At 56.7% G+C, this 10,921-nt stretch overlaps 1 protein-coding gene across 2 annotated transcripts in view; it reads right to left on the bottom strand.

Annotated features, from left to right (window-relative positions):
* Positions 1-10,891, bottom strand: part of TMEM9 (transmembrane protein 9) — a 19,204-nt gene extending 8,313 nt beyond the window's left edge. The window contains exons 1-5 of one of the 2 annotated variants that reach the window (XM_006155465.3): positions 10,856-10,891; positions 10,322-10,422; positions 9,241-9,332; positions 4,079-4,187; positions 2,616-2,747 (exon numbers count right to left, since the gene is read on the bottom strand). In XM_006155465.3, the coding sequence (XP_006155527.1) occupies positions 2,616-2,747; positions 4,079-4,187; positions 9,241-9,332; positions 10,322-10,387 (399 nt within the window). In that variant the 5' untranslated portion in view covers positions 10,388-10,422; positions 10,856-10,891. Of the gene's footprint in view, positions 1-2,615; positions 2,748-4,078; positions 4,188-9,240; positions 9,333-10,321; positions 10,423-10,582; positions 10,697-10,855 lie in introns of those variants that run through there. The other variant, XM_006155466.3, reaches the window with a different exon arrangement.
* Between the last annotated feature and the right edge of the window lie 30 nt (positions 10,892-10,921).

Raw genomic sequence — 10,921 nt, forward strand, 5'->3', positions numbered from 1 at the left:
TTCAGCGGTCCCTCTCCCAGCCATCCAGAGCTGGCTCTGAAAATCCTCCTCTGCCAGGAACCCTTTCTTCCCAGCTAACACAAAGAGAAGGAAAACTTCCCTACCCCTGTCCAGTAAGGGGACCCTCCCCCAGCACTCTGCCTCTCTCCTGCCCGTCCAGCTCAGGAAGCCCGATGTCACTGGCAGCCTTTCTGCTTCCTGCTCATGCATCCGGTCATGGCCGCCCTGGGCTTACACCCCTAAGAGCAGACCTAGGGCCTGTCACCTGAGCTGCCAGCCAAGGCACCACGATGGGCTAATTCACAGGAGGCAAGAGGATGCAGGGTGGGGTGGGGGAGAGGCCAACTCAGAACAGAGGGCATTTCTGCACCCACCTGGAGGGTGCCCACCACAAGAGCCCCCGACCCAGCCCCAGGAGCACGGCGAACCAGCCAGAGCTGGCTGCACTCCAGGTCAGGGTCCCGAAAGATGAAACACGACTCCTTACGATGCGTTAGCACCTCAGGGTGGGAATGAGGTGCCGTCCCGTTCCTCCCCAGGCAGGACCCCTCTCTACAGCCTAGAGGACGGGCTCACCAGCCCCACAGAGCTGCCTGTGCCCAAGGCCCCTCACACAAACACCCTCCAAGTAGGGGCCCCCATGTCTCCTGCAGGGAAGAGGGGTCTGGCTCAGACCCTGAGATGGCAAGCTGCCCTCTCTCTGGCTCCAAAGCTAGGATGGCAGCAGACACGCCAAGGCCGTGCCCGAGAGCCATGCATTCCGGGGAGACGGTGCCGGGCTGTGTAATCATCGGCCACGGCTCTCAATTAGACCCCGGCCAGGACTGCAATTACCACGCTACCCCCTTGCTGAGCGTCTATTAGCGAGGCTCCTCCCCATCAGGCCTGCTATTACTCCACATTAATAAGCAGGTAGACAGGCAAAGGTTTCCTCCTGAGCAGACCACCCAACTGCCAGCGCCCTACCACCGGGGGGCAAGCCTCACCCCCTTGGCTCCATTTCTGGCCAATCTCATGCCAGCAGGCGGCTGGGGGTCAGCGGGAAGACTGTCCAGCCTGTGCCTGGGAAAAGCAGCTGGGCCAGCAGGAGGGGCCTGGCCTCCGAGCTTGGCCAGTCCCTGTGCCCTGTACATGCCGACCATTCCTGCAGCTCCAGGCTCAGATCTAAGGCCCAACCTCTTTTGGGTGGGGAACTCACCATTTCCTGTCTCCAATCCAGTATTTGAAAGGCTCTCCATGACCACCCTGTGGCAGTTCAGCCCATGCCTGTTACCTCCTGGGACTTACAACTCCCTACCCTACAGCAGAGCCCAGCACCCCGTCGGACTGCCCGTCTGCAGGAAGACTCTCTCCTACATGCAGTGTGAACTCTCCCCTGAAGTCCCAACTATGAGCCCTCCTGCCCTTGGGTGAGGCTAAGCTCCTGTCTACACACTTCCGAAGGCAGCTACCACAATCTTCCTTGAGTTTTCTTCTTCAAGCTAACCATCTCCCAGTGTCTTCGACTAATCCTCCTGGAACGTGTTCCCATGAGACACGAGTGGGAATACTAGACACAAGTGCACGAGTCTCCTCACCGCATCTCACTGCGTGGGTCAGCAGAACCGTCCAGTAGTGAGGCCCTGTGGCCAGGGCCTCCCTAGTCCCGGCTGTGAGCAGCAAGCCCCAGAGGGCCCTGCCCTGTCTCGGGCACCAGAGCCCCCAAGTGGCCACTCTGTTGAGTCTCTCCACACTCATCGCTGTCCTGTGCACCGAGCCCGCTGTGTGCGAGTATGCACAGGGAGCAGAGGCAAAGTGGTCAGGGAGGCAGGACTCCGTCAGAGAATGCCCTTCCATGCCAGCTGGTCACTGTGCAGACCTCACCTCACTCCCACAGAGAGCTCCTCGCCTAGGGCCTCCTTCCACCCTACCCTGGAGGTCCTCTCCTCTGCATCCACAGCTCTGGAGTACGGGATGGACCGGAAAAGGGTGAGAGCATTGTTAGCAATGCCAGGCCCGGGCCAATCCCTGCCAGGCCCCACTGCCACCTGAGCTCTGGCAGGGTGCAACGTCAGAGGTTCCTCGTCTTCCTTATCAAATAAAGCCCAACCCCTCAGCTTGACATTTGGGGCCTGAACTTACCAGCCAGCTCTGCTTGCCGCTATTCCTACTCCATCCTCTAAACACTCAAAATCCCTCACGCCACAGTGATGACTGCTTTGGCACCACCAGCTCCCTCCACCGCCCATGGACGCCCACTTTCCCCCAAGGACCCGGGCTGTGCTTTGCACAGAGCAAGTGCTCAGTGGATGTCTGTGGAGCCACCGGACAAAAGGCTGACCCTGCCACCCACAGGCGTACCAGCTGTCCTGACACCTGCAAAAGCAGCACCTGGTGTGACCTACGCATGGCTGGCCCTGGGGTCACTGTGCCCACATCTAGAAATACAGCATACCAGGAAGATGTGGCTGCCCGAGGCCAGGTGTTGGGGAGACTCGGGGTTCTTCCTGCTGCATGGGGAAGGAAAGGGCAGTCCCTGCTGGTCTGGGTGACATGCAGGACACTGAACGGTCCTAGTGATGCTCTTGTGAGCCTTGCCAGGGGACTCGCTGCCGGGCACCCCGGGTCCCAGTCACCTCATTCTCCTCCTCGTTGTGCAGCTGCTCGGTGTAGGCGTCTGGCTTCCGGATCAGAGGGTCCACCAGCATCAGGAAGGCCATGTAGAGCAGGAGGGCACCCACCACCGACAGGTAGATGACAATGATGACCTGCAGAGACACCGGCCTGCCTGAGGACGGGACTCTGCTCGATTCTCGTTCCATCGGTTGGGGAGACAGGGACCCCGAGGCAGTGACCGAGGCAGGACTAGGAGGGACTGGGTCTCGGGGCTGGGTCATGGGAGGGTGTGGCAGAATGCACATCTGCTGTCCATCACCACTGCTTTCTCTACTCCCACCACACCTGGCCATGCTGGCTTCTGAGCCAGGCCTGGCCCTAAACTGAATGTGAAGAAGGGTAGAGAAGAGGAGGAGGACCTCGGGCCTTTCAGTTCAGTCAACAGCCACATTCAACTCGGCCAACTCCCTCCCTGTTGAAGGCGTCAGGGTCCAGGCCTCCTTAAAGAGGGTATGCAATCAGCGGGAAAGGGACCAGAGAATGGAGCCTGGGTCTTCAGTTGGCTCTGCGGGATGTGAGGTGTGGGGGAGGCCCCGAGGCAGGACGGCTAAAGGGAAATGTGAGGGGTTAGGACATTGTGTCCAGTGAGGGGACATCTGGCTGGGGATTTAAGGCCTCAGGCATCTGTCCCCAGGGTAGAGTGCACTGGAGCAGGTTCAGAGGGGAGTGGGGGCTCCTAAGGGGCTGCCCCAGGTGGAGGATGACAGAGCGGTTGACAGTGTGACCGAGTGGTGACTGCATCGGCCGTGACTGGGCTGGCTGGAAACAGAGCTTTTGCTCGGAAAGGCCAGAATGCAGAGCCGAGAGCCGAGCTATGGCACAGAGCAGGGTGCGCAGGCAGTGTAGATCACCCACCTCCTTGCAAACACAGCACCACAGAAGAGGCCTGACAAAGCTCAAATCCATGACACGTTCATGAAAATGCTGGACGAGAACGAGGTCAGGAAGTGGCCCGATGCCCCAGGCCCAGTCCTAGCCCGGCCCAGCCCTAGCCCTGCACAGCCTAGCCCACAGCTCTGCAGCTTCACAGGAGCTGGCGTCACCCCGGGAGCTGTGTGAGAGGTGAGCCCCAGGACGGCAGGCCTGCCTGTCATTCCCCACGTCTGACACAGTGCCCGGGCACCGTGGGCACCCGTAGTGGTTATGCACAAATGGGAGAGAGGATGGGGCAGCACCAGGAAGAGTGGGAGGAAGAGGTGGGACTGGGCGGCCCTCCCGGGTCCCTGTTCACTGTGATGGGCACAGGATGGGACACAGCAGAGACCCTGAGCCAGTGCCTGAGCCACTCCCAGGTAGGAAGTGCTCCATGTGCCTGGGACTCGCCCACCCAGAGGCCAGTCCCACAGCACTCAGGGGTGTTCCGGAATAAAGCCAGTCAGCGGGCGCAGCCCCACGGGGTGGAGGGGGGGCCGTGGGTGGTTACCTTGATGGTGGTGGTGCTGCGTTCCTCGTACCTGCACTCGCACAGCAGGCAGTAGGCCTCCACGTCGTGGCCGGGCACCGGCATGGGCTCCACCACGTGCAGGCAGTTGCTGCAACACACACAGGCAGCCATGGGGCAGGGCCCGAGACCTCCCACAGGCAGCGGCAGCCCCGTGTGGAGAAAGGTTGGGCGGGGGGTTTACAAAGGGCCAGGCTGGCAGAGCCCCCTTCCCAGCCCACAGCCTCAGAGCCCTGGCCTCTGCCTCAAAACCAGCCTCCCATGAGGCAGAAGCAGCCCCCAATTGTGAGGCCTCCATGAGGCAAGCACAACCAGCTCCCCGCACCTGTCCAGGGTGTCTGGGCTCCCGCTGTGCCTCTCCCTGGGGCCTCCATTCCTGAGCCTTTAGCTCGGAAGGTGGTGCACCTCAGGCCAGAATCTGGTCAGGACTTCTCTCCTCTTATAGGCTGGACTCATGTACCCGCTAGCTACCTACAGGGTCACCACTGGAGAGTCCACAGGGACCACAAAAACTCCGCCCCTCCCCCTCCCATGGGGTCAATCCACTCTACTGCCAAGTCCGAACCGGGGGCTCACCTCTGGCCCTGCCCTGTGTCAGTGACTGCCTCCCTGAGGTTTGAAACCCACCCCTCCGCCCCCTCCACAAGGCCCACACAGCCCCCCCCGAGGGCTGCCGGCCTCCCCACTGTGCTCCTGGCTCTGATTTGGCACTGTGTGGCACGTTCCCAGGGCAGCCTCATGATCATGCCGTCAAACTCTGGTCACGGCACTCCCCAGCTTAAAGGCAGTCAGTGCCTCCAGGGTGCGGGCTCAGGAAGCTGCTTGGCCTGGGGTCCCAGCCCCCTTACGCCCCCACACACACTCCAGCCCCATCTCCTATTGTGCTCCCACTCAGCTGATCCGGGGCGCTGTTCTCTCCACTGCGCACCTCCCACACCACACCTCTCTGCCACTCTGAGGACTCGGGGGTCAAAGGTCTGACCTCTCCCACTGTGGAGACCGCACACCCTGAGATCCCAGCTTACTTGCCCTGGTGCCCCCAGTAGATGTTACATCCCTTGAGGACAGGGGCCAGGGCTTACGCGTCTTCATGACCCCAGTGCCTCACACACTGCTGGCCTGGGCAGGACTCAGTAAGTGACCCAAATGCTCTTAGATGTCCCCGGCAGTCCATCTGGCCCACCCCTACCTAACACGCTCCTGAGCAAGGTGGGTGAGAGATTGGAGCCCATGTGTGGACTGGGACAGGCTTGGAAGGCAACGTGGCATTTCTGCCATGGGCCAGACCCTTGGCCCCTATGTCTTCACGTTGACTCTCAGCTTTGGTGGGGCCTGGGTTTGTGCTGGGCTCTAAACTCTGGCCTCTCACTCCTGGCCTTCCTCAGACGGACCACCGAGCAAGCACACCCTATGGCATGCTCCCTTGCCATCCCCGCTGGCAATATCAGACCAAACCCTCCAAGGTTTGCAGAGGGGAGCGAGGCATGGCATTGTGATGGACGGCGGGCCTGGACTGTCCTGGGTTTGCCACTAAACAGCTGCTCTTCTCCTGAGTTGCAGCGGTATGCCAGATGACCTGTGAGAGGCCCGTCCTGACAGGTCCCGCGGGAGTCAGCACAGCCCCCTGCAAACAGTCAGGCCTGCTCTTCCTTCCGAGCTATCAGGGTGGGTTTCTGGCACAGGTATGTGATGTGAAGAGGGTGTGCTGAATAAGAGTGGGCTGTCCTCTGAGAGACACTGTCCCCCTAAAAACCCAGTGCATGGCATATACGAGCTTACAGAAATCACTGGTGATCCTGGCTCCATCCCTGGGCAGCAGCTTGCACTCCATTACTCAGTGCTGCAGAAAAAGGTCTCTCCTGCTGCAGTTATGGGTCCCCCTGGCAGGTCTGTGCCCTGCTTCCTCCTGTCCAGACGGAATGCTACCTTCCTTCCTCTCGCAAGTCTCTACCTGCCTCCTGGTGCCAGGTGCCCCCTTCCTGAGTCACACTTTGGAAGGTCGATTAGGGCTGTAGTTGGGTTGTGGCAGACCCAAGGTGTGGTGTCAGGGAAGGGCTGACTCGAGTCCTTCAAGGCGGAGTGCTTTTATCCAGGGATCCGCAGTAAGGAGCTGGCATAGTTTTGCGTCTCTGGCCCTCCTAGGAATCGGTGAAATCCTGCACGTGGTCTGGCTCTCCTAAGGGTCCCTATTTACCATGTGGGTGCTATTGAAAGCTTCCATGGACCGGTCAGGGACACCGGGGAGAGAGCTGAAGAGGAAGACGAGCTGGGTTCACCTCTCTGCCCTTCTGCTCATTTTGTGCTTGTAGGTCATTAATTTAACCTCAGTTTCCTAATTTATGAATGGAGGGTGGACTTATCAGTGTTGTCCAAACTGTGCCCTTTTGGGAACCCCAGGAATCACTGTGCAGGAGAGGGTGGCAGTGAGGAGGGGCAGAGAAACACCATCCCTCGGTCAGGTTTTAAGTCTGATTTTCTATGTTACACAGTCTGTGTTTCCACCAGACCTTGTTTGAGAAGATCCGACTGTAACAAGGGCATAGGGCAATGAACCAGCCAACTCACATCGGTCCTTCACCAGGTTCCTTGTCACATCGCCACTGGGGACTTTCTACCTGTGTGGTCATCAACTCTCAACACTAGGTGGCAGAACAGCAGCACAGGGACACTCATGGCTTGGCCCCTCCACCAGAGGCCTGCAGCTCCAAGGGCCCTGACTGATTTCCCACAAACCAGGGAAGCAGCCAACTCTGCTCTCTGCAGGGGCCCCACAGGACCCCAGGGTGAAAACGGGGCAGAGACCTGAAGACCCAATCACACTGGCTCCTCCTCTCTCCCCAGCAGGTCATGCTGGGATGCCAAGGTCCTGCTCCACCCTTAAGGGCTAGAGACAAGCAAATGAGGACTCCCTGACCAGGGCAGGAGGTACCACTGGATCCTAGAATGCTAGCTCTTACCTCCCAGACTCAGCTTCCATCCACCCCCTCTGCAGAACCAGCTTAAGGTTCTTGATATATGACTGCTCATCAGGCAGCCTCTAACTCTGACTTCTACGGCATCGGGGGAGAGGTCTTGACGGTACTCTACTCCCTGTGGGCATCCAAGCTTGGGTTTTCAGGCCATACTGTAAATAGTGCTATAAGGCTGAGCATCCCTCGTTGGAAAATGCAAATTCCAAAGTGCTCCAAAATCCAAACCTTTTTTGGAGCACTGACATGACACCTCAAGTAGAAAATTCCACACCTGACCTCATGTGGTGGGTCATGGTCAGAATGATACAATATAAAAATAATGTGTAAAATGATCTTCAGGCTATGTGTATATGGTGTATATCAAATGTAAATATTAATACATTTGTCTTTAGATGTTGGTCTTGTCCCCAAGATACCTCATGATGTACATGCAACTATTTCAAAATCTGAAAAAAAAAAAAATTGAAATCACAAACTCTCTGGTCTCAAACATTTCAGATAAGGGATACCCAACCTGTACTAAAATCCGCTGGTCTCTGGGCAGGAGTGCAGGAGGTAGCCCTGTGGTCTGGTGTGCGGCTCGGGCTGCATTGATGCATTTGCTGATGGTACTTAAGCTATAACCACGGATGTAAGGAGGGCATCAGAAAGCCAGTCCATCAGAAAGCCAGGAGCAGAGGGAAAGAAGCAAGTGCTCCCAGGGAGCTCAAGGTTTCTTGGGCTATAGCAGAAGCTTGACGAAGGCCATTGATGTGGTCTCTTACAGGGCACGACGATCTACACTACTACTAACATTATTACCATATCGGGTCGTCGAAAAAGTCATGGCATTTCTGCATAAAAAAATACGTCATGACTTTTCTGACGATCCAATACTTATAGAGTACTTACTATGTGGCGGGCCCTGTTCGAAGTGTTCTCCTAACTATGTGTGTATGGACATATGAGCACACGCACACACACACACACACACACACACACACTTACTTAATGCTCAAAATACTGCCATCATTTCCAGACAAGGAATTCAAAGCAGTGGATATTAAGTCATTGATCATGCAGTTAACAAGTGGAAAAACTAGGCCTGAATTCAGGAAGGCCAGATCTAGTATAGAGTGTACGCATCTAATGAGAGACAGCCTACCGGAAAGTCAGTCTGTCTTAGAGCTGGAAATTCAACGAGTGTCAAAATTCTCAAATGGAGCTCTGGATCAACTGTATCAGAAGCACTTAAGGGACTTTAAGAAATAAAGCTGCTGCCCTTCACCATACTTACTGGATCGAAATCTAGAAGGGAAGCTCGCTGGGCATCTGTATTTTCCCCGAGCTCACCCAATGATTCTCACATATAACTCAGTCCAGGCAACAGTGACCCAGATCCCCTGACCCATGTTAATTCCTTCCACAGTGACCTCGCCCCATCTGTGCCCAGATCCCTGCAAGGATGGGGCTTCCTCCTAAAGCTGCCTGGATTAGAAATGCTCCCTCGATTCACACTTAAATCTGTTCCCTTCAGCCCTTCAGCCTTTGGTCCCGATTCAACACTAAGAAACTGCATTGAATATAACTGGCCCCCACAAGCACTTGCTCCCACCTGCCCCACCGCCCACTGCACCACTGCATGCCAGTCCTTTTCCTGGTCTTGAGGAGCCATTGAGTGCCCCTAAGTCCTCTCCTCCTCGGGCTGTTTCCAGTTCCTTAGTCCATCCTTTAAGGACAATGTGTTGAAACCTCCCTTCGCCAAACTGGTGTCCTTTCTCTGAACAGACTCTCAAGTTATTCCTCTCCTTTTAAAAGTGAGGCATCCAGACATGAATCCAAAACCCCAAGTGTATAATTTAAATTCTTTCTTTGGATCTCAGTCTCTGTAATTACAAAATGGGAACAATACCCATCCCATCTACTTTACAAGGGTGCTGTGAGACTGGCAGAAACCTCCTCACGGCCATGACACCTACTCCTCCACCTGCTCCACTACCATTTGGCATACATTAATAAAGACTGAAATCCAAAGCAAAGCAATGTAAGCCACTCCTCTGACCAGGAACCCCTTGGGTGGAGTTTAAGACACCTGATAGTTGTTAAATAGACAGTTGAAAGCAATGATGGAACTGGTTCTGGGATCATGGACAAACAGTGTGTAACCACGGCTGGCCACGCACACTGCCTTACCAGTCCTTCTGTGACACATTCTGGTTGTAGATGTGCCCGCTGATGTTCCTATATGGCGGGCAGATGCACTTACACCGGATGTCTTCAGAACTCTGGAAGAGAAAGCACATGGCAGGTGGGCAGGCCTCTGCTGGGGTTTAAGTTCTGGCCCTTGCAATTCGCTGCACCACGAGGTGACCACACCTATGTGCCTGAGCCTCCCCCAGCCCCAAGTTCAGCGAGGACTGCTACTGTAAGAAGGGCACTACGTCATCCTTAAGACAAAATCACACTCACGGAGAGCTGCCTTGGGCGGCCAATCCGTAAGGGGGGTGCCTATAAGGGGACGATGACAATCCTCTACCCTGGGCCCCACACTGTGTGTGCACCTTCCTACAGTGGGCTTGGTGGTCAGCCTCTTTCCCCATTCCATCTTCAACTTCCTAGGTTAGGGCAGGGGGTGGGAACAAGGTGAGGTGAGCAAGAAAAAGTGGATCGTTGCTGTGGGAATACACAGGCAACCCCTTCAAAAGTTCTCCCCCTCTGGAACGGGTAAGAGCAACACAAAGTCTGTACTCCATTAGGAATTCTGTAGAGTGAATGGAAGGAAACCCCCAGGCTCAACCTGACTTCAAAACCTGGGTGATCCTCAATATCTCAAATGCCATGGAGCGCCCACCCAGCTTTGGGTTACTCAGGCTTAAAGATCCATAGCGGTAATCTCAGGAGTCCCAGCACTTACATGGGTTACCCTCAGGGACAGCCACTCGGACTTTACAGAGCATTTTTTTCACAGCTCTGTAAGTTGATTCTCTCTAGTATCCCGGGAGATAGCATCATTACTCTACCCAGGAGCAAAGGCATGTATGGGCACTCAGAAAACTTCCCCAAACAAACTTCCTGGCTGGAATTCCACCACCGGAACCTGTGCTCTGGGCACCACCTGTCCCCTCGCTCAACCTCAGGGAGGCCTGCAACCTTGAGCCGGAGTGAAAACCCCCAGAGTATGGCCCAGTGGTGAGCAAGGGGCATGGCCTGGGCAGAAGCCACTGTGGGCAAGCCCCTGGACAGCATACGGTGCAGCTGGCTCACTACCCCTCACCTTGTTGGCTTGAGCTGGGGGCACCAGTAAACACCCCACCACGGCCACCAAGGACAGGAGCTTCATGCTTGTCAGTCTTGCTGAGCCAGCAAGACCGGGCCCTGGAAAAGAGACATGGAGTTGTAGAAGGGGAAAGTGGGCCCCTTGGCCCAGAAGCTGGAATGGGGCTGGGGGCTGAGATCCAGGATCCCGAGGCCTCCTAAACACGGTCGCCCAACGCTGCTATCCCTCCCCACAAGTCTCCGGCTCCCCATCAGCAACCTGGTGGACCCGACAGAGTCAGTCCTGGGTTCCTCCGACAAGGCCTGGCCCTGACCCTCGCCTCGCGTCCCACCGCCCTCCGCCATCTCCGCCTTCGCTGCCTGCCCCGCAGCTCTTCCCAGCTCAAGCCCAATGGGGACGCTGGGTACAGTCTGGGAGCCCTGATGAGACAGCAAAGGCGAGTGCCCACCGCGCCCAGCGTCCTTGGCTCGGCTGGGACCCCCAGCGCCCCCGCGACCCCTGAACCCCTCCCCCAACGGCGCGTCCACGAACCTGCAAGCCCCGCCGCAGCAGCAGACCTCGGACGGCCCCGCCTCTGCAAGCTTCTATTGGCTGGCC

Source organism: Tupaia chinensis, unplaced genomic scaffold (assembly GCF_000334495.1).
Source record: "Tupaia chinensis unplaced genomic scaffold, TupChi_1.0 Scaffold000453_2, whole genome shotgun sequence".
NCBI lineage: Eukaryota > Metazoa > Chordata > Mammalia > Scandentia > Tupaiidae > Tupaia > Tupaia belangeri.